We start from the raw sequence: 24234 nt of genomic DNA, 5'->3' as shown, positions 1-24234 counted from the left end.
CTTGGGCAGGGGGGTTCATGGCAAAGAGCAGAGCAGGACAAAGTGAACCCTCAGGTTCCCCCAAGGCCGCCCTTTCTCCTAGTGGGGATGGATTTCTGAGGCCTTTGGGGAGGTGCTGCGCAGAACTGCATCCAATCTGGGCTAAGCAGATTAGTTCCCTCCCAGTGAAAGATTCTGGGCAGCCGAGCAGGTCAGCTCCCTGCACAGTGGCAGGGGGCTGTCATTACAAGGCCCAGATAGGACATAATTACATGCTCCCTGGAGGGAGCTCCTAATTGAATTACAGGGTGTCTCCTGAGCATCAAAGGCAGCCCGTGCTCAGAGGTAGCCAAGCAGCCCAGGAACAGACCCTCTGAGGAGCTGGTGCGGGGCAGGGGTCAGGCTGTGGAGGAGCTCAGGGATGCCAGAGCCCAGAGGGCTCCATGGAACTCGCTGAAACTGGGAGAGGAGAGGAGGAAGGCACGGAGAGTGCGGGTGGTGGGTGCTCCCTGGTCCTCATGCCCGAGAGGCTAGTTCCAGTCCAAGGCCCTCCTGGGCTTGCTGAACCCGGAGGTGGTTGCCAGAGAATGTCAGGAATTAGCTCTCTTCCTTCCTTCCTTCCTTCCTTCCTTCCTTCCTTCCTTCCTTCTTTCCTTCATTCCTTCCTTCCTTCCCTCCTTCCTTCTTCCTTCCCTCCTTCCCTCCTTCCCTCCTTCCCTCCTTCCCTCCTTCCCTCCTTCCCTCCTTCCTTCCTTCCTTCAATAGACATATTTTGTGTCCCTATGATGTGTGAGCCACTCTGATAGACACGGGGAAGAAGAACCGGGTGCTGCTCTGGTCTGAGGACATGGCCTGCCTGGGGACCATTTACTTCTGAAGCCAATTTCTATTTGTATCTCTGTGTGCCACACCAGCCAAAGCCAATCACCCACTCTTCTTAACAAGTCCTTCTGAGTTGACCGGAGGAGGGGGTGTGCAAGTCACCTTTAATGACTCCAGACTAAATCCTGAAAAAAGGCAGGAGGCCATGCCTCTATGTGGCCACAGCCCTGGGTGGTCCCTCTCCTGTAGCAACTCTCACACATACTCCTCTTCCTCACCAGACTGGGAACACTCTGAGGACAGGGACTGTGCCTTTTCTCACTGTGCTCAGCCCACAGACTGAGCTCAACAAATGTCTGCTGATTGTATCCTGAGTGATTGACATCCGCCTCCCCGCCTCCACTCTCCTGTTGCTCCCGGCCTCAGTGATTTGGAGGGCTCTTATGGGCCCTCCAGGGCTTCAGCTGAGACCCACCTGCTCTCTCTTCTCATCACCCCTCTAACCCCTGGTCCTGGATGTCCTCAGGCACCATGGACACAGCATCAAAGGAGGGCCCCTGGATCTGAACATTTGGTCTTGAGCCAGTCTTGCCCAAGTCCCCAGGCAGCAGGCCAGAGCATCATCTGATGGTAGTTCCTGATGGTGAAGTGACACAAACAAGACTCCTCTGTGTACCAGCTTGGGCAAGGGTGGGTCTGAGCCAGAATTCAAGGGTGATGGATCCAGATTTCTGAGCTGGGCACTAAGGAGTTTATTTGGCCCCTGCCAAATTCCCTCGGCCTGGTTACCACTGAATTAAAAGGTAAGAAGCCAACTCTTGCTGTTAAGGAAGAGATGTAGGGTGTGCTCTTAGTTTCTTCCGTATGAGGAGAAGAAAGCCTGCTGCTTTCAGCTTCATGACCTTATTCCGATGCTAAAATATGTGACATAGTACAAAGAATATGTGATTTAGAATCAGAACATCTAGGTTTTGATACTTATCCTTAAAAGCTCTGTGTTCTAAGGTAAATTACTTAACATTTCTTAGACTCTGCTACCTGATCTGAAGAAAGTGATGATATTAACCCTAAAGGTATGACAAAATCCTTATACTTTTTAATGTTTTCATATAAATATTAGAAGTTTTATTAGGTAAGGAAAATAACAACAATAGTAGTCTTTCCCCAAGGTCTGAACAATGGTGAAACCCAGGTAACAAATACTGTGCCCTATATTCTGATATATTCTCCAGAGCATTCTGATCTCTCCACGGGGTCATCCTGATCAAAACAACTTTAAACAATTAGTGCCTAATATTTTCAAAGCATTTTACATCAGTTAGTTCCTTTGAAAGTCAGCCCTTGGCTGTGTTCCTTCTATTCTCTCCCAACCCCCAAAACAGAAAGTATATATTCTTTCAACAGTCCACACAGGTTAATTAAAATGTCATTTCTCTCTGCTTTGGCTAGAATTATATTAACTCATTGTAGTAACACTAGTTATCTTTTGCTATATTTTATGAAAAAAATGGAGATCTAATTAATTTTCAGCTAACGATCTTCTAAAACATAGGTTCCATGAGGAGGGCAGATAATTAAAATGGCTTGTGGTAGGGAGCTGATTAGGAACCACTGGTCTACTTTATGAAATTCACTAGGTTAGCAGGGGTTCTGGAAGATTCTGGTCTGATAAGGAAATTATCTGCTTCTTGTGTCCAATGAGAATTTATGTCCCTGTGGATTCATCCGGGAAATAGAAGAAGGTTCTGTGTCATGTAGGATGGAGGAGAGAGTGATTCAATGAGATTTTTCCCATTAGGATTGGCCCAGTACTGGAGAGACAGTGGCAACTTCATGCTAATGCACCCCAGTCAAACGGAGACTCTTAGTTTCTTTATCTCATGAAGTTCTTTCCATCTCTCATCCCAGGACTAGAGTTGGCAGGTACTTGGCCATTCCTTCTCACGCTCACACAGTTAAGCCCAGATACAGCCTCAAAAATCCTTTCCAAGATGGCCCCCTGGACAGCCACTACTAATTGACTAGAGCTGACACAAAAGAAGTCCTATTTTATACCCCAGCCTTGTGCCCTGGGAGATGGGTACCTGACAGAATCACCACCTGGAGATGAGAATACTCTGGTGTCCGGGGAATTCCTGGAAAGGCATCAAGTTACAGCTCCAAAGACAAAGAGGGCGTGCCTGCTGGCTCCAGCTAAGGCCAGCTGACGGGCTGTGCAGCAGTGGAGGGTGTGGTGGGGAAGGCTGTCATTCTATCTCTGGCAGGCATGAGGGGCAGGGAAGCTTTCTGTCATGGGCTGGAACACAGGCTGCTCTGGAAACCCAAACCCAGGAAGAGGCTTTGAAAGTGACTCACTAACCAAATAGTGCTCCTGAAAATGACAGCAGATTATCTTCTGATGCTAGTCTCTTGGAAAGGACAGACCAGAAGAGGGTAAACAGGGAGAAATGACCCTGGTAGCCTTGAGATTTGTGCCACTGAGCATCACCCACAAGGAATGTTTTCTGTTGATCTGCACAGAGGCCAGTTTAATCTTGGCTGCTGAGTCTATGAATCTGATAGGGTTGGGGGCTCCAGAGGTGGCTATTTCTCCCATTCTCCAGCCTACTGCCCCAGCACAGACTACTGTAAAGTCAGTGCTTTCTCTGAGGCACTGCAAACCTTATACACTGTGTCAGTTTTGAGGTGACAGATGACTGTCTCACCTGGGACTTCCTTCTAAATGACACTGCCCACCACTTATAGACACAACTGCTTAGGTAGCTTACCATGGAATCCCCAAGGCAACTTCATTTTTCCACCCCACTATCCAGTTATGGCAGATTAACTGTCAGGTTGGTGGTGGGAAGGAGCGTGGCTCGACACAAGGCAACCAATACATATCCAGTGGCCTCTGACATGGCTAAGTTGGGAAAAAAAAGAAACCAATCAGATTCCCTCTCTTGAGAATTTGAGCTAGAAGAATAGGTAGGAGCTGAAAGCATATACGGAGAGAGGAGCCACGAGATAGGAGTGTTGGTCTATGAGGTACCATTGCAAGCCGGAAGCAATAAGGGAGGGGGCAACGGAGAGAAGCAGAGATGCCAGGAGACAGAGACTACATGGCCCAGAGGGAGAGCATCAGAAAGAGAAGGTGGTCCTTAGGGCTCCCTCAGCCTCTGATGCCTTTCTGATACCAGTTCCAGTCTGTGCTGGATCCTTACAATCCAACCTTCTTATCTTCACATACAATCAGGCAAACACTTTGTGGTGAAGGAGACAAGAGCACTATAGTGAGTGGTTTGTTTCCTGGAAGATATCAGTCTTCTTGGTATTATAGCGATGCTAGTTCTTTCTGTCCAAGTGACAGGTTTGCTTAAGGGATATTCACAGCTCCTCCTTGATCATTCACAGAAATCATAGATCAGACAGTAGACAGAAGGCAACCCAAGTACAGACGCCAACAGTGTGAAGGAGGGGGATACAGGGAATAGGATAAGAATAAAGGAGGAGACAGGACTAGAGGAAATGAGGAGGAAGGCACTGAGCGCAAGCAGGGGTGGAAACCACAGCACTAGTGTCTGCAGTGCCTAGAGCACACACAGTAGAGAAAGAAAAGATGCAGCAGAGGACGTTTAGAAGACAGCACGTGTGAGAAAAGGGTATACAAGCAGAGAGTAAGGTATGAACAGGGAAATAAAGTGAACACGTATGAAGATCGCAGCCAGGGCCATGGCTAGCCCTAGTGATGGTGGCAGAGTACACCCTACACCACACAGCTCAGAAAGAGCAGGTCAGGTGGTAGAGGAGGTCACGAGGAGAAAGCACATGGGGTACACAAAGAGAAAACCAACAGGTAGACAAATCAAGACCTAGAGCTCTGGGAAAAGACGGACTACGAGGGAGCAATGGCAGTATCAGTCATCCAGAATCCATAGTGTTTTGCAGCCATATTCTGAGTAGTAAGTTACCATCAAGATGTCACTCATTTTGAAAGCTCCAACTAAAGAACCTACAAGAGAGTAGACAGACAACACTCTGTATCATAAATAACTGGTTCTTCATGAACCCCAACCACCAAGTGATAACTGTGCTCCGGCAGGGACGGGTTAACCAGGTAGTGTCTATGCACGCTGACCCTTAGCTAGTGAGGGTAAGGACGGTGTCACATCGACAGCTGAACTTAAATATATACACATACCTAGTGATGACTCAGTTTTCAGAAAAACAAATTGTTCCATAATGAATAAGTTTCACTTTCAACTTTAACTTCTTCTCCACTTATCCAGGTAATCTCCTACTTGAGTACCTGGTAGGCGGTACAGGTGTGAATATAATTCCTATGAATGATAACTATCATGCCACCTAAGAATGTTTACCTAGTGTTTTCCTTCATGGTCAGTTAGCAAAATCCTCAAAGTATTTGATTCCTGCAAAATGCTTCTGGATTGTGCAGAATTTAAATATGGGGACTTTGTTCTATTTGCAGATCAAGGAGTTCCCTCTCTCCAACTAGCAATCATACACGCTGGCTCTATGCCAGGATTTCCTATGGGTTCTGCAAGCACAACTTAGTTTCTCTTTTAAGAAACAACAAGAAAATAACACCTTGAATAAGCTGAAGACCACAGCTCTAACCTCTACTACCTTCCTCATGGAGTTGATGGGGCACAGCCAAGGGTGGAGAAGGAAGGAGTGCTCATGCACCACCCAGAGACATCTGGGAAGTTGATGAACGGTTGGGCAACAAGGAAGAGTTCTCTCCATTCACCCACCTCGCTTTGCCCAAGTATCCCTTTCTATCATTCTTGTGAGTGAATGAGGAAAATTTGACCTTAAGAATCAGAAGAGTCAAGACAAAATAAGCAAGGTCCATGGCAGGATCTCCACTGGCATCCCTTTGTTATCATCGCCTGAAGCCCCAACTAGCATCATTCCAAGCAGCGAACAGGAAAGCCTGCTTTCATGATAAGACCGTTTCGCTTCTCATTGGCCAGTCCTGTGATCATCTCCAATCACAGTGTGCCCTTCTCCTCAAGCCAACCTGACATTCTCCCTGGTGGAATCTCCAACCCTGCCTCACTGAGTTTTCTCATACCAGAGGGCAGACCAATGTGAGAAGACCAGGGGCAGGCACACGGGATGCTCTGCTGCACATGGTCCCTGACTAAGTCAGGTAGAGGGGTGTTCCTCCATCCAGTGTGGCCAGAGGCACTGCACTGCACCCTTAGACCTCAAAACAAATTCACCAGGAAGGCTCTGGATGTCCTGGAGATTTTTGCAGACATGTAAGGTTTAAGCAGACTTGGGATGCTTTATGGATCCTGGAGTTGGAATATGTCCTTTGACATAATCTTTGACAATTGCACTAATTAAGAAGAAAAGAAAAAAAATTATCAGGACGTGGGGCCTTTCTGGGCACAACATCCAAAGCTTCTGCTAAAAAGGCCACATAGCCTTTAATCGCTCCTTTGGGCCCAAAAGAAGGAACAATCCTACTTGAAATGTTCCACTGTACTGCTAAGTACCCCCACTCAATAACTGGCTTAGACATGGATTCTCTTCTTCAGGACAAATCTGAGCCAAGTGCATAGCTCCACTGAGAGTTCCATGAAGCCATGGTCCTGGCAACTGACTGTTTACCAAGAGCTGGGGAGAGATCTTGTTACTGGGAGTCAGGCACTGAAGGCAGAAGAAACGAGAAAGGGAAGAATGGCAGCTAAGGGAGAGTTATCACTCCCTCCACCCCACATTCCCTGTCACAAGCTTGCAGCTTGTGACTTTTCTCAAGCACAGAAAGGACATTCTAGAGGCAAGAAATCTCCCTTAGTGGCTGGAAAGAGACTACCCTAACACCTTGCTGAGCCAAAGAAAAAGAAAAAAAGCCTACTGTGTTTTAATCAAATTAGAGAATGTGCAAATTGTGTCCTGGATCAGTCCAGATTTTTATTGATTTTGATAGAAAGATTCCAACGGGTTGAAACTTTACAGAGAAAGCACCCCCGGAAGAGAAGAGCCTGCATCGTTTTGAAAAAATGTTATTATTTCACGGCACAAGGTCTAGACTGCAGTTTACTAGCACTGCCTAAAAGATGTCCCAGCTATGCTTGTCACTTTTTCTCAGTAAGAGATCACTAAGATAAAGGCTTTTTTTTTTTTAATTTCTATGGGTTCAATATTTTCCTTCCCGAACAGTCTCAAAGTGAACAGAGAGATTAAAAATAGTCCATAATTTATTATTATTATTCTTAGTTAAGACATTATAGTCACATAATGCTCCTTTATCTCCAGTAAACTTCCATAGCATCTTTCACCCAAGAATTCCATAGTTAACATTTTTCTGGTTGATAAAAATAAAATGGGAGAGGAAGTCAAGACGGCAGTGCAGGCAGACTCTGAACTCACATCCTCCCATGGACACAGATAATTTACAACTACTCATGGAAAAATTACCCCTGAGACAGAACTGAAAGCTGGATAAGAGGAACTCCTGCAACAATGGACAATCCTAATTGAGGTGGAAGAGGCAGAAACTCCCTTCTGGAGAGAAAAATGCCGCCTTCACAAGCCGCAGCGCCTCACTGCTGCCCGGGAGCAGCCCACAGGTACGCAGCCCTCCCTGGAGGAGCGGGGCCCTCACCCGGCGAGCGCCCCCGCTGTGGGCATTTTGTGGACCCAGCACAATCGAGACGAGTGGCATAATATCTGACTGTGCCTGCTACTAAAACATTGGGGAGTACCCCCAGAAAAGCTGGTTCACAAAGAAATTAAAACAGGCTCTTAAAGGGCCTAGGCGCAAACTCACCAGTTTCAGAAAGCAACCTAAAATCACCAGAAAGGTGCACACTGCTGCGGTGAAAAGAGACTCACCTAATAGGCCCTGAGTGCATCTCGGTGAGAGGTGAGACCTCTCCAGGGATTGGGACATTGACGGCCATTGTTGTGGCCTGGTGTGGGCATGCTGACACAGACGCCATTGGAGTTCTCCCTGAGGCCTGCTAGCCCAGGGTCTGCCCCACCCGCTAGAGCACCCATTTAATCCAGCTCAGCCAGGGCGGGCAGCCCACCCTAGAGATTGGCGCCACCCAACAACAAGCCCTCAGGCAACTTGTGGGCCTGCATATATTGGTGACTGGATTCTCTGAAGCCTGGCAACTGAGCCAACTTCAGCAGGGGCAGGGCATGCACAAGGAGCTGGTGGAGAGTGTGGGGCGGTGGTGGAGTGTGTGGGGCTCCCGCCGTGGAGAGACTGGGTCCGCTTCGGGAGGTCGGGGCGCACACATGGGGCAGGACTGTGTTGACTGTGTGTGTGGACCAGTGGGCGGCAGGGCTTGTCAGCTGCAGAAGACTTGTGCTTCTCAAAGACCCACATAGGGGGTTTGCCCCACCTTCCAAAGCCTGAAACAATTGGGTGCTCCTGTGCCTGAGGCCAGCCCCACCCAGCTGCAATCCTCAGAGAGCTGACAAGAGACCTAAAGGCTGGAGGCTTATAGCAATTGTAAGGCCCCGAGCCTAACAACCTGCCACGCTGGGGGCCTACTCACTTAAAAGAATTACTGCAACACAAATGTGGTATTAGTACTTGCAGCCGACTGTGCTGGGGCTCCCCACACCTGATAAAGAGACTGAAGGGCCCACAACAACTACAAGCAGCTGAGCATTACAACAGCTGGCCAGGAGCATAACTCGGCCTCCCTGGGTGCCTACAGGGAGAGCAAACAGGCCACAACAGAAGGACACACGTAGCCCACATAGGGGTCACCCCTGGAACATTGAGAACTGAGCGGAGCACACCAGAAGCCTCCTAAGGCATCACTTACATAAAGTCACCTATCCAAGAGCAGGAGACGTAGCTGACCTACCTAATACATAGACACAAGCACAGGGAAAGAGGCAAAATGAGGAGGCAAAGGAATACATTCCAAGTAAGGGAACAGGACAAAACCCCAGAAAAGGAACTAAGTGAAACAGAAATGAGCAACCTACCCGACAGAGAGTTCAAACAAAGAGTGTTAAGGATGCTCACTGATCTGGGGAGAAGAATAGATGAACTCAGTGAGAATGTCAACAAAGAAATGGAAGATATAAAAAAGAACCAATCAGAAATGAAGAATACAATACTGGAAATGAAAAATTCACTAGAGGGACTCAAAAGCAGAGTAGAGGATACAGAAGAACGGATCTGTGAGCTGGATGAAAGACTAGAAGAAATTACCCAAGCTGAACAGGTAAAAGAGAAGAGAATTAAAAAGAGTGAGGACAGTCTAATGGACCTCTGGGACAACATTAAGTGCACTAACATCCGTGTTATAGGTGTCCTGGAAGGAGAAGAGTGAGACAAAGGGGCAGAGAATCTATTTCAAGAAATAATAGATGAAAACGTCCCTAACTTAAGGAAGGAAACAGACATCCAGGTACAGGAAGCACAGAGAGCCCCAAACAAGATAAACCCAAAGAAGCCCACACCAAGACACATCATAATCAAAATGTCCAGAATTAAAGATAAAGAGAGAATCCTAAAAGCCACAAGAGAAAGTCAAGTTGCATACAAAGGAAACCCCATAAGGCTATCAGCTGACTTCTCAGCAGAAACCTTACAGGCTAGAAGAGAATGGCACGATATATTTAAAGTGCTAAAAGGAAAAAACTTACAGCCAAGAATACTCTACCCAGCAAGGTTATCATTCAAAATGGAAGGAGAGATCAAAAATTTCCCAGACAAGCAAAAATTAAAGGAGTTTGTCACCAAGAAACCAGTGCTACAAGAAATGTTAAAGGAACTTATTTAAGGGGAAAAGAGAAGACCACAAATAGGAAAAATTATCTGTTTCCATGATAAGAACGTAATGGATACAAATGCACAAAAAAGAGGTTAGATATGATATCAAAAACATAAAAGGAGGGAGGAGTGGAGTTAAAGAGTAGAACTTTCAGACAGAGGTCAAACTAAAGAGACCATCAATTCTCTATAGAAGAAGAAAGGAACAGAGAAGGACTACTAAAACACTGAGAAAAAAAAGTTAAAAAATGGCAGTAAGTACATACTTATCAATAGCTACTTTAAACATCAATGGACTAAATGCTCCAATTAAAAGGCATGGGGTGGCTGATTGGATTAAAAAACAAGACCCATATATATGCTGCATACAAGAGACACACTTCAGACCTAAAGACACTCACAAACTGAAAGTGAAGGGATGGAAAAAGATACTCCATGCAAATGGCAATGAAAAGAAAGCTGGGGTAGCAGTACTCATATCAGACAAAATAGACTTTAAAACAAAAACTGTAAAAAGAGACAAAGAAGGGCATTACATAATGATCAAGGGAACAATCCAACAAGAGGATATAACACTTGTAAATATCTACGTACCCAATGTAGGTGCACCTAAATATATAAAGCAATTATTAACAGACATAAAAACAGAAATAGACAGTAACACAATAATAGTAGGGGACTTTAACACTCCACTTACACCAACGGATAGATCATCCAAACAGAAGATCAATAAGGAAACATTGGCCTTAAACGACACACTAGAACAGATGGACCTAGTAGATATATACAGAGCATTCCATCCAAAAACCGAAGAATACACGTTCTTTTCAAATGCACATGGAACATTCTCCAGAATTGATCACATATTAGGCCACAAAACAAGTCTCCATAAATTTAAGAAGATTGAAATAATACCAAGCATCTTTTCTGACCGCAATGGTATGAAACTAGAAATCAACTATAGGAAGAAAATCAGACAAGCCACAAATACGTGGAGATTAAACAAAATGCTACTGAACAATGACGGGGTCAACGAAGAAATCAAAGAAGAAATAAAAAAATATCTGGAGACAAATGAAAATGAAAATACGACATGCCCGAAGTTATGGGATACAGCAAAAGCGGTTCTGAGAGGGAAGTTTATAGCAATATAGGCCTATCTCAACAAACAAGAAAAATCTCAAATAAACAATCTAACAATGCACCTAAAGGAATTGGAAAAAGAAGAACAAACAAAGCCCAAAATCAGTAGAAGAAGGGAAATCATAAAAATCAGAGCAGAAATAAATGAAATAGAGACCAAAAAAACAATAGGAAAAATTGATGAAACCAAGAGCTGGTTCTTTGAAAAGATCAACAAAATTGACAAACCTTTAGCTAGACTCACCAAGAAAAAAAGAGAGAAGGCACAAATAAGTAAAATCAGAAATGAAAGAGGAGAAATTACAACAGACACCTCAGAAATACAAAAGATTATAAGAGAATACTATGAAAAGCTATATGCCAACCAATTTGACAATCTGGAAGAAATGGATAAATTCTTAGAATCATAGACCTTCCAAAACTGGATCAAGAAGAAGTAGAGAATTTGAATAGACCAATCACCAGTAAGGAGATCGAAACAGTAATCAAAAACCTCCCCAAAAATAAAAGTCCAGGACCAGACGGCTTCCCTGGTGAATTCTACCAAACATTCAAAGAAGACTTTATACCTATCCTTCTCAAACTCTTCCAAAAAATTGAGGCGGGGGGAAGCTCCTTAACTCATTCTACGAAGCCGACATTACCCTGATACCAAAACCAGACAAGGACAACACAAAAAAAAGAAAATTACAGGCCAATATCACTGATGAACATCGATGCAAAAATCCTCAACAAAATACTAGGAAATCGCATACAACAATACGTTAAAATGATTATACACCATGATCAAGTGCGATTTATTCCAGGTATGCAGGGATGGTTCAACATTCGCAAATCAATCAACGTAATACACCACATTAATAAAATAAAGAATAAAAATCACATGATCATCTCAATAGATGCAGAGAAAGCATTTGACAAGATCCAGCATCCATTTATGATAAAAACTCTGAATAAAATGGGTATAGAAGGAAAGTACCACAACATAATAAAGGCCATATATGACAAACCCACAGCTAATATCATCCTCAATGGTGAAAAACTGAAAGCTATCCCTCTAAGAACAGGAAACAGACAAGGATGCCCACTCTCACCACTCCTGTTTAACATAGTACTGGAAGTCCTAGCCAGAGCAATCAGGCAAGAGAAAGAAATAAAAGGGATCCAAATTGGAAAGGAAGAAGTGAAACTGTCACTATTTGCAGATGACATGATTTTATATATAGAAAACCCTAAAGAATCCACCAGAAAACTTTGAGAAGTAACAAACGAATATGGTAAAGTTGCAGGATACAAAATCAACATACAAAAATCAGTTGCATTTCTATACACCAAGAACAAAGTAGCAGAAAGAGAAATTAAGAATACCATCCCATTTACAACTGCAACAAAAAGAATAAAATACCTAGGAACAAACTTAACCAAAGAGGTGAAAGATGTGTACACTGAAAACTATAAAACATTTCTGAAAGAAATTGAAGAAGACACAAAGAAATGGAAAGATATTCCGTGCTCTTGGATTGGAAGAATTAACATAGTTAAGAGGTCCATACTTCCTAAAGCAATCTATAGATTCAATGCAATCCCTATCAAAGTTCCAACAACATTTTTCACAGAAATAGAACAAAGAATCCTAAAATTTATATGGAACAACAAAAGACACCGAATAGCTAAAGGAATCCTGAGAAAAAAGAACAAAGCTGGAGGTATCACACTCACTGATTTCAAAATATACTACTAAGCTATAGTAACCAAAACAGCATGGTACTGGCACAAAAACAGACACACAGATCAATGGAATAGAATCAAAAGCCCAGAAATAAACCCACACATCTATGGACAGCTAATCTTTGACAAAGGAGCCAAGAACATACAATGGAGAAAAGAAAGTCTCTTCAACAAATGGTGTTGGGAAAACTGGATAGCCACATGCAAAAAAATGAAAGTAGACCCTTACCTTACACCATACACAAAAATTAACTCCAAATGGATTAAAGACTTGAATGTAAGACCTGAAACTATGAAACTTCTAGAAGAAAACATAGGCAGTACGCTCTTCGACATCGGTCTTAGCAACATATTTTCAAGCACCATGTCTGACTGGGCAAGAGAAACAATAGAAAAAATAAACAAATGGGACTACATCAAACTAAAAAGCTTCTGCACAGCAAAGGAAACCATCAACAAAACGAAAAGACAACCTAACAATTGGGAGAAGATATTTGCAAACCATACATCTGATAAGGGCTTAATCTCCAAAATATATAAAGAACTCATGCATCTCAACAACAAAAAAACTACCAACCCAACTAAAAAATGGGCAAAAGACCTGAACAGACATTTCTCCAAAGAAGATATACAGATGGCCAACAGGCACACGAAAAGATGTTCAAAATCATTAACTATCAGGGAAATGCAAATCAAAACTACAATGAGATATCACCTCACGCCTGTCAGAATGGCTATAATTAACAAGACAGGAAACAACATATGTTGGAGAGGATGTGGAGAGAAGGGAACTCTCATACACTGCTGGTGGGAGTGCAAACTGGTGCAGCCACTATGGAAAACAGTATGGAGATTCCTCAAAAAATCAAGGATAGAACTACCATATGATCCAGCTATTCCACTGCTGGATATTTATCCAAAGAACTTGAAAACACCAGTGCGTAAAGATACATGCACCCCTGTGTTCATTGCAGCATTATTCACAATAGCCAAGACTTGGAAGCAAGCTAAGTGCCCATCAAGGGACGAATGGATAAAGAAGCTGTGGTATATATACACAATGGAATACTACTCAGCCATAAGAAACGATGAAATCCAGCCATTTGTGACAACATGGATGGACATTGAGGGTATTATGCAAAGTGAAATAAGTCAGAGGGAGAATGTCAAATACCGTATGATTTCCTTCATTAAGTAGTAGATAATAACAACAATAAACAAACACATAGAGACAGAGATTGGATTGGTAGTTACCAGAGGGGAAAGGGAGGAGGGAGGAGGGCGAAAGGGATAATTCGGCACATGTGTGTGGTGATGGGTTGTAATTAGTATTTTGGTGGTGAACATGATGTAATCTATGCAGAAATAGAAGTATAATGATGTACACCTGAAATTTATACAATGTTATAAACCAATGTTACTGCAATAAACAAAAAATTTAAAAAAATAAAATAAAATAAAATAAAATGGATATGTTCAAACCAGGAAGGAGGGACATTAAATCAGTAGCCTCTAAAAAGTCTTTTCCAACTCTTTCTATCATACCTAGCTGTGTGATCTTGGACAAGTCACTTTCCCTCTCTGAATCTCAGCTTCATAATTTGTAAAAATGGGACATCAGATACCTTCTAGCTTTAACATCCTAATTTTGCTGGAAAATGTGTGGCACAGCTAATACTCCATTCTTCTTTGAAGGCGGCCTATGCTATTTAATTACAGTAGATCTTGGTATTTGCATATTTGACATCTGTAGCTTTGACTCTTCCCAGAGACCCCAAACATCCATGAGCTGCAATAATCTGCTATTTTGCAGAGGCGTGCTATCAGTCTGGGATACAGGAGCCAGTCACGTGTTCAGTGAGAGAGATTAACATGCTGGCAGCACCCATCTCTCCGTGAGGTTTTGTTAATATCTGCAGTAGGCTCAAAGGCCGTAATTCTCATCACACCTGTAGCGGTAGTCACAAAGCTGAGGGTTCTTCTAGATCATGAAGATGTCAATAGCATCCCTCTCAAACATCAAGAGTGTATGATAACATGGGTTTAAAGTAATCATGTACCTACCCCCACCAATTTCATCTGCTTCACTACCACATCCTTAATGAAGGTTACTTTAAAAACTTTAGTGGCTTCACACACACAGCAAAGAGCTTTCAATCCTCTTTTATTGAACTTATCTCAACCATACCACTTCTCCCATGTGTTTTGATCTGTCTGTATACTTTGTGTTCTTTCCACCTGAGAATAAGATCCTTGAGAGCTAAAATGCCAGCTTGTCTTATTCATTTCTTTATCTCCAGTACGTAGTAATGTACCTAGTAGGTAGCAGATATTTAATAAATGTTTGTTGAATGACTGAGCATCTTCTGTGAGCAGGCACTGTGTTAAAGGTATATTTGCTTCTTATTTGTGTGTAGTACTTATCACACCCCTGCAGGATCAATATTATTATTACTCTTATTCTAACAAAATATCTGGGACTCAGGAGAAGTGACTTTGTTCAAAGTTACACAGCTGGTGAGTGGTGGATTCACATCTGTCTGTCAGACTCCAAAGTTCCTGCTTTTCCATCCTGCCCTGGTGTTAAGGACACCTTTGAAGAAGTAAAGCATAAAACCACACGAGTGAATTCAAGGACCCAATATTATTGATAGAGCACAGGCCTGGCTTCCACTTGATTCAATTTAGAGGAATATGGTGAGAGCAGAATTTACAATGCTACCAGGCTTGGTAGGCAAATAAAGCTACAGAGAGGGGAGGATTAGAAAGTGGAACTGTTCCAGGCACCACACAGTTTCTAAGTACTCTGAAGGTTTCGGTTTTGGTTTCCAAATTGGTATGTTAACTAGCAGGTCTCAGGGTAAGAGCTGGGTTCTAGCTAAGTTGGGGTTGAAAGTTGGAACTGGAAAGCCAGCATTCATGATTCAATTAAGCAAGTCATTCGAAAATCCAGTTTCCTTCCTGGGTCTCAGGGTTTGGTCAAGAGCTTGAGAAGCTTTCAACTCTAAGTTGGGACCTGATCCTGGGATCAGGGGCTTGTTCAAAATGCAGAATCTCAAGCTCTACTCTAGACCTTTTGAATCATAATCTGCATTTTATCAAAATCCATGGGTGGTTGACAGTACATTAAAATTTGAGAACACTACTCTAGAAGATATTCTAAGGTCATTTCTGGCTCCAATATTTTATGAGTTTAGGTTAGAAATCTTCATGGTAAGCAAAAAACTAGCATGCTTATTAACTAGGGTCCCATAGAGATCCAAGTAACCTGGCCACCTCAACCATGTATTCTGAAGAATATTGTAAATCATTGATAGTCCTATTAATGGCCTCACTTACTGAGCACATACCATGTACAAAGAACATTGCGTACAGTATCTTGAATCATCATAACAGCTCTGCAAGAGAGATATTATTATCCCCATTTTACCAATGAGGCAGTAATCTCTTAAGTTAATAAAATTTCCCCAAACTACATGGTTAAATCAGTAGTTGAGCCAGAATCCTAACCCAGGGTACTTGAAGCCCTGCTACATCATACTGCTTCTAGTTGTAAAATGACAAGTTAAATTATCAAGGGTAAGGCTGTGATGTGAGGAGAAACTAGTAGGTTTTGGACTCATTCTTCTGCGGTGAAGAAGACCAAAAGGAGAGGCTAAAGTCTACTGAAGTCTAAAAAATAATGCCAAGGAATAGATGGAAAAATAGACTTGTTCACCAAACCCTAGAATACCTGGACCAGAATTTCAAACTTGTGGAGGTTGATATACATTTAGAACCAATATCACCCACAAGTCATAATTCAGGAGGCTCATTTACACCAAGATAATATACAAGCTGAAAACACAAATAGGTTTGAGAAAGGTTCAGTTATATTCAGAGATCCTAGATGCACAATTGATTATTAATGGGATGAAGAAATTGGGAGCCAAGCCTCTAATCTCTCAAAAACTACCCTTCAGTGCCCCTGATAGAGAGGTACTGAATCAGAGGAACCATGACTGTGTCAAATTATGGCCAATGTTGTGGTCTTGATGTCATTTAATGCCTGACAATAACCAACATGGCCATAAACATATGTGAAATTTCACCGAGTTTTTCTTCCCAGTGAGGGCCTGTCCTTCATTTACATGTATAAATACTCTCCACAGAGCACACATAAATGGATAGTATTCTCTGGAAGGCACAGGTTTTTACTTATGCTAACAAATGATTATCCTTCCCAGCAAAATGACTAAACAGAGCTCTAACAAATCACGTTGTCAATGGCTATTTCACTTCAGGAGACAATATCCCCTGTTCCGTCTTTGGCTAGTGCAAATATGACCTCTATTGAGCACCTATGTCTATGGTTCAGAAAATCCTAGAGCTGGTAGGAACTGCAAAAAGAATCAACCCTGACTCTAGGCAAGGAGAGTATTGTTATCCCACTTTACAGAAGAGACAGTTTAGTTCTTGAGCTAAGACTAAATGACTTGCCCAAAGCCACATTATTAGGAAGGGATTGAGGAAGGACAGGAGCAGAGTCCCTGGATGACTCACTCAGCTCTGTTGTCAACAGAACCCAAGCCCTTTTGGGCTCTGTCCCATGGCTGGACCTGGGAAGAAGCACTTCTGTGACAACTCTCCCTCAGTTCTATGGACTCCCTTGTCCAGGATTCCCTCCTTCACTCTTCTAGAAGTTGTATGTTTTCCTTTCCCACTGAAAGTATTTTTGGCAAGTTCTTGGAGCCATTTGACATCTCCCACTTCCTCTATGCCCCTGATGTTCTTCACTCCTTCTCCTGCTACTGCTTATTGCTTGCGGACATGAGCAAGAATTCAGAGACAAGATTCCCCTTTCTCGTCCCCATCCTTCTTGGCCATCCTGGACAGTCTGCCCTCTCATAAGCTGCAAAGCCTGGGGAAAGTCATTCTGCTTTCTTCTTCAAGGCTGTCCATCTGAGAAAAGGACAGAACACCCAGTGCAAGAAGGCTCAACGGGGAGAGTCCCTAGAGTGACAGAGGCTATAGAAATGCAATACCCACAGTGTCTGAAGGACTAAATGGGGCAGTGACCTGAGAAGTATTTCAAGATAATTCTAGACTGGGAAAAGAGATGACCATACAGAAGATGTATTTTCTCCCACAATTCCTAACAGGCTTCTCCTTCACTACTTAGCCAGATTTTGGAGCTTAGCCCTGTGACTAAAGACAGGTGGCCGCTGCCCTGGGAGCTCTGCTTCTCCAAGATACTTCCAGGACCCAAGCCATACTGACACATCTCACCTCGACTGGGCAAGCCTCAAACCAGAAAATAGCCTATGGGCATTTAAAGAGATTGCCAAGTTTCAATCAACTTTGCAATTTCCAAATTGAAGGAGAGGTCCCTGAAATATGGTTATACAATACAACTGCAATATGGTACTGGGAATAAAAGCCAATGCCACTTACTTTCTTGAGGACGGGCTATCACTGTCTCAGAATGGAAAGGATTGGTTTCAAAGCTCATATAAGCCCTTAGCATGAGGAGAAGAGAGAAGAGAGACCCAAGCAGTCTCCAAGCTCTTGCTTAGTCACAAGAATTCTCCAAAATCTGATATCAAAACTTCTGTCACCCCGCCCCTCCACCAGCCATCATTTTGAGTTTCAGTGGACAAAATGTTCTGTGTCCCAAGATCCTGCCACAGGATTCCTTGCCCAGAAACAATTTAAAGTGAGGAAACTGAAGGAAAGTTCGGAAGCAGAATCTGCCAGTAGTGTCTGCTGATCCTGCATACCTGTGATGGAATCAAAGTTGGACATTAACACAAATATAAGGTAAAGTTTTAAAAAGTGGTGCAGAACGATAGAAGGGATGGAGGGGATAGAATGTGGAAAGGTTACTTACACAGTTTCATCATTCTTGAACTCCAACTCCCCATATGTGTCTTCAAAATCCTCACCACCACCCTTGGCTGTCCCTTCTATTGTCCTAAAGGGGACGATGACTGTGCCCCGGGCACCTGACGTCCGCAGAACCTTGACCTCCATCACACCAATACTCTCACTGACATGAATAGTGTCACATTCAAAAGTGAAGATGCCTGCATGGTCATCATCCAAGATAGTGACTGTAGCCACACAAGGGGACACCAGGACAGCCCGAGGCAAGGGAAGACTATTGAGTACTGCTGGAGGCATCCCCTCCTCAGGCTGCTCCTCCTCTATGCGGACATTGCTCAATCTCACAAAGAAGTGTTCATCCTCCTCAAAAATGTCATCATCAATGATGCCCACAGAGAACTCCTTCTGGGTCTCTCCTGGCTTGAGAACCACAGTGCCCTCTGTGAACTCATAGTCAGCCCCAGCATTGGCAGAACCATCCTCTGTTTTGTAGTCCACATACATGGTCTTGGATGTGTCCCCTCCTTTCCTCACCACCGTCAGGAGTACAGCCCCACAGTTCTCCAGGCACTGGTAAGAGCACGGATCAAAGAAGACCTTGGAGACAAAGTCCTCAGGCTCATCGGTGTGCACCTCGCTCATGCTGGAGGCCTTTTTGGCTTGTTCTGCTGCATGTTTCTTCAGGATGTTGCCTGCACCAGTCATCATACGGGTGGCTTGGATCCGGTAGAAGGCACGGCTCTTCTGTTGATGGGAAAGAGCATAGTAATTGGCCATCTCTACGAGCTGATCTAAGTCCTTTTCTGGGTGTTTTTGCTTCAGATCCTTTAGAATCCGGATCATCTCCCTGCGGGACTCATCCACTTCCTTCCCTTCCAGGGGCACCAGGTTCCCATCTAGGAAGTGGGAATTCATCATTTTCCCATCCATCTCAATGCCCTTGGGGTGGTCACCCTCTGTCTCTATGATAATTCCTCGGTGTTTATCTGTGCGGTACTTTTTGTGCATGTATTTATAGAAGAGCAGTCGCTTATCTGCCACCCAGGCCAGAAGGACACACACTGGAAAAAAGAAGAGAGTGAGGAGGCCTTCCCAAACCTGGACCACACCAGGAGAGAAGACTGCCAGGATCATATAGAGCCAGATGTAGGCAAAGATGCTCCAAGCAGCAGTGACAAAGAAGACTTGTAGGTGCTTGATCTTGCGAGTCTCTCCATCGGGGATCACATAGACGCAGATGCCAATGATGATGAACATGTTGAAGGCTGCACTGCCTACAATGGTAGAAGGTCCCAGATCACCAGCAATGAACCCATGACCACACACCTCAATTAAAGAGAGGAGGATCTCAGGAGCAGAGGAACCTAGAGCCATAAGGGTCAGGTTGGAGACAGTTTCATTCCAGACCCGAATCGTGGTTGTGCTGGTCTCTCCATTGGGCTTTTTGATAGTCACCTCTCTCTCTTGAGAAGTGATGACTTCAATAGATGCCATGAAGCGGTCAGCAATGATGGACACCCCAAGAAACATGTATATCAGGGCCACAAAATAGACAATGACCCTGGCAATCTTGTCTCCAAGGGAAGGGTTCTCTGGGTACCAGATTGGTAGGATGACACCCTGTTTGCAGTCTGATGACCCTGAACAGGACTCATTGTTCTGCCCTGTGCTGGGCACATCCCCTGAGCCACCAGCCTCTGCCTGAAGACCATTCAGGAAGAGCACAAAAGTAATCAGCCCAAAATGGAGGAAGGCAGAGGTCAGAGGCTGCAACCTTAACCACGCCATACACGAGACTTAGCCACTGGCTTCCACTGCAGCACCAATGGTCCTCCTGACAGGCCAGAGACCTAGAAAAGACCAGAGAGGCAGGAAAAGCATGAGGAAAAGGGGGACAGCAAATCGCAGGTTCCCACCAATACAAACTGATGTTTCACCTCGAGCGACATATTGCACTAACATATGGGTCAGTCTCTCACTTGGAAAAATAGATGTCAATGGGAGGCACAAATAGCTGCTCTGTCCTCAGGACCATCTGGTGGAGACTCAGTTGAAGAATAGCTGAAAATAGCTTGGAATATTGGTAATGGAAACATAAGTGATGCCCTTCTAGTCCTATCTCCCAATCCCACTGTTATCTTTGAGAATTCTCAAGAATCAACTTAAAATAGGCCAAGTATGACCTGAATCTTCATCCCCACTTATACTGTTTCTAGGGTTTTCAGCTTTCTTTACCCCACTGTCATCACACTCAAGAATCTGGCATAACACAGGTTTGCAAGAGCGCATATTGAATTGAACTTTTCTCATGGGCTAATCCCCAGAAATAGAATGCCTTGTTCTGTGTGAAATTGAGCCGGCTTGGGAAAAACTCCTTCCCCAAATGCAAAACTGCAGGCAAGCTCTAATTCTGAGATTGCTTGGGAAGTCAAGAGAGTTGACTCTGTGGTGAATGCTACCTGCAGTGTAGCCAAACTGAGGCTCTGTAAGCTGTGCCCAAGACCCAGTCCACGGCAGCCCTCAGCCCTGCAGCAAAACATGCTTATGAAACAGCTTAGGCATCCACTTACAGGAAGATGAAGATTGTCAGCCACTCAAATTCCAAACCCAAACACTGAAAGGGCCAAGTGCTATCACTTAATAAACATGCACGTGGCTCTCAAATATTTTTTAAACTATAGACAAGATCTTGGGGTGAAAGGCAGCCTCATCTGCTAGCCTCAAACCAGTAAAAGGTGACCATGAATTCAGAAGAGTGGGAAGAAACTCAGCTGTAGCTAACAGACTCATCTTTCCACTCACTGCCTCATTCAGATGAAATGAGAATGCAAACAACCATGCAATAGTTAAAAAAAAAAAAAGCTACTTGCCCATTTTCCCCCTCTGGTACAACCATGTGGGGTGCTTTTAGTAACAGAGGAATGCTGATTTGCACCTGTACGGCGCCTTCAAGGATTCAAAGTCCTTGTCCTCCATATCTGTTCCTCCTTCTCCACTATTTCCCATCTCAGAAAATAGCACCTCCATACACCCAGTTCCTCATGCTAGAAAATGGGTGTTAGTCCGCCAGCCTTCCTCTCCCTCCTGTTCCTTATCCATCCAGCATGAAATCCTATCAATCAACTCTCCCTCCATTTCTACCACCACCATCACAGCCCAAGCCGCCACGACTCCTCACCTGATGAATCCACTTCAGTAACCTCTTAACTAAACCATTTCCTCGTAGAGCCACGGTCATCATTTTTAAAAAACCCAAACCTACGCTATCACTTCCCTATTTGAAGCCCTTCAGTAGTTTCCCCTTGCTCTTAATATAAAGACGAGATTCCCTTACCGTGACCTACAAAGCGTCGCATGAGCTGCCTTCTTTCTCCTCTTCAGCCTTCATCTTCTGCCACTTTCCTTCTTACTACATTTCAGCAACTACAGCCTTCATATCAGGTCCTGGATGACACCAAGCTACTTTCCACCTCAGGACCTTGGCACATGACATCATCCATGCATGCCTGAAATGACTGTTTCTTCTTTGTACCACTTAACAAGGCTTTAGACCTTAGACCTCAGCTTTTCTCAGAAAAACTTTCCCTCACCCCTAAAAATGGTCAGTTCCCTCTGTTATGTTCTCTCATCATACTTTTTACTTTTCCGTCATGGCATTTAGAAAACTTTGAAATTACATGTTTATTTATGGGATTATATGATTAATGTATAACTCTTCCACTAAACTGTGAATGACATAAAGGCAAAGACTATGTCTATTCTGTTTATCATGGCATCCTAAGTAGGTAGTTAGTAGGTGCTCATTAAATGTATGTTCTTGGAATAAGTAAACGTAGCCATTAAGGAAGCCTCCTCAGTGCTATGGACTGAATTGTGGCCCCCCCAAAATTCATATTTTGAAGCTCTAAGGCCCAATGTGACTGTATAGGGAGATAGGGCTTTTAGGAAGGAATTAAAGTTCAATGAGGTCATACAGGTGGGGCCCTAATCTGATAGGATTGGTGGCCTTATAAGAATAGGAAGAGAAAGAGAGATCTCTCTTCACCATGTGAGGACACGGTGAAAAAGCAGTCATCTGCAAGCTAGTAAGCGAGCTCTCGCCAGAAACCAAATTGGCCAGCACGTTAATCTTGGACATCCCAGCCTCCAGAACTGTGAGAAAATAAATTTCTATTGTTTAAGCCACTCAGTCTATGGTATTTTGCTATGGCAGCCTGAGCAGACTAATACACTCAGACATCAGCCTTCTTTAAAGCCATATTATGATCTGAATTATAGCCATTTGCTTTAGAAAAAAACATATAGATCTCATAGACAAATCCTGACCAGATTTTTAGAGGCTATGTGGGACCTCTTTAAATTTCCAAGGCTTGTCCTCAACGAGAAATTCCCTTCAGGACACAGTATGCCCTGGTGCATACTGTAATCATGAATGCCTTCCTCCCAAAGGGCTCTGTGGATTCACTTGGTTTCATATTCTGCAGAATGGCAGCCAAGTGCTGAGGCCCACACTCCCCGTTTGTCCAGCTCCTGGGGTCATCACCGCAAGTGCTTGGGGCTTTGGCCTCCCTCGGAAGAGAAAAGGTTGTGAGGATGACTGTGGAAGAACAGGGCAGTGAAGGTGTAGAGCATCCACATTCAAAGGATGAAGAAGCTCTCATAATCTGTGATGTACACGGCGACCCCATCCACAGGTTTGGCACTCACACACCCCGGAGAAATGTGGACAGAGAAGGATCCTGGCACTTTGCCTCGACCTCTGAACACTCGACACGTTGTGGATTCTGATAAGCCTCACGCAGGAGGAGACAGAAGGTGGGCACAGCTGCAGCAGCTCTTTGATCAAGAACAGTGACAGGAGGTGGCAGCTGCGTGGGCCGGCCAACCCCAAGGGAGTGGGCTGTCCACAGGTTAGGGAAGAGGGCTGGCCTTGTGCAGTCAAAGGACATGGAACATTGAGCTAGTAGAGTTACCCTGGTTAATGGGGGACAAGGACTCCTACTTATTTTAGCCACGGGGAGAATTAAGGAGGATCATGGTCTTTGTACTCCTCAGTCTTGAAGGCACCTGTGGCAACAGGTTTTTATGGGGAGTATGCTACCATGTGGTCAGAATCAGAGGCCAGTTTAGAAAGACTGTTCCCTGAGAAAACAAATGAATCGAAGAAAAGGATGAAAGAAAATAAGGCAGGAAGGTGGCTAGTAATGGCCTGCACCACGTATTTGGAATTGAAGCTGGAAAATGTCCTGTGAATTCCCAGTTGTTCTTTCCAGCCCTGCCAGGAAATGGTTTCTGCCTGAGATGTTAGAGAGAGAGAGGACACTTCTGATGACCAAGCCAATGGTCATTTTTTGTGCCATTGTCCCAAACCCAGACACCAATTGAGACAGATCCCAGACTCCTGGGGGTCCACCCCAGCCCTTGAGAGACTCAAATGATCTTCTGTGGTTCCAGAAGGCTCTTAATCAGCCCTAAGGCATACTGAGGGATATGACTCAGCTTGAGACCCTCAGAACCACCCCAAATAATGAAGATATTAATAATAGTAACTAACACTTGCAAGTGCATGTTGTGTGCATAATGCTAAGTACTTCCACATTTAATCTTCATAACAACCCTCTGAGATTAGTACTATTTTTACCCCTATTTTACATTTTGGGAAACTGAGTCTTAATTAAGTCATTTACTCAAAGTATAAAGCAAGGAGGAAGCAGAGTGGGAACGCACACACAAATGACATAAAATTTATGGTTATAACCACTCCATTTTACTAAGAGGTCCCACTTTGTTGTAGAACATCCACGACCCTCAATCAGCTTCCAGTCTTCTGTGGACTGAGAAGCAACACGACTGCCCCACACACCCTCACAGGAGAGACTAGCCATTTGGGAGAGCTGCCTAGTCCCCAGGCTCACTGGGGGTGTTGTGCCCGATTGGCA

General features: G+C 44.0%; 1 protein-coding gene across 2 annotated transcripts in view; it reads right to left on the bottom strand.

Annotated features, from left to right (window-relative positions):
- SLC8A3 (solute carrier family 8 member A3) overlaps positions 1 to 24234 on the bottom strand; it is a 153081-nt gene that overhangs the window by 114691 nt on the left and 14156 nt on the right. For both annotated transcript variants that reach the window (XM_087448310.1, XM_004426296.3), the window contains exon 2: positions 18300 to 20145. In XM_087448310.1, the coding sequence (XP_087304436.1) occupies positions 18300 to 20083 (1784 nt within the window). In that variant the 5' untranslated portion in view covers positions 20084 to 20145. The remainder of the gene's footprint in view (positions 1 to 18299; positions 20146 to 24234) is intronic.

Source organism: Ceratotherium simum, chromosome 24 (genome assembly GCF_057802395.1).
Source record: "Ceratotherium simum simum isolate JZ-2026a chromosome 24, ASM5780239v1, whole genome shotgun sequence".
NCBI lineage: Eukaryota > Metazoa > Chordata > Mammalia > Perissodactyla > Rhinocerotidae > Ceratotherium > Ceratotherium simum.
Note: the sequence above shows the minus strand (reverse complement) of the source record. Positions and strands in the feature narration are given on the sequence as shown.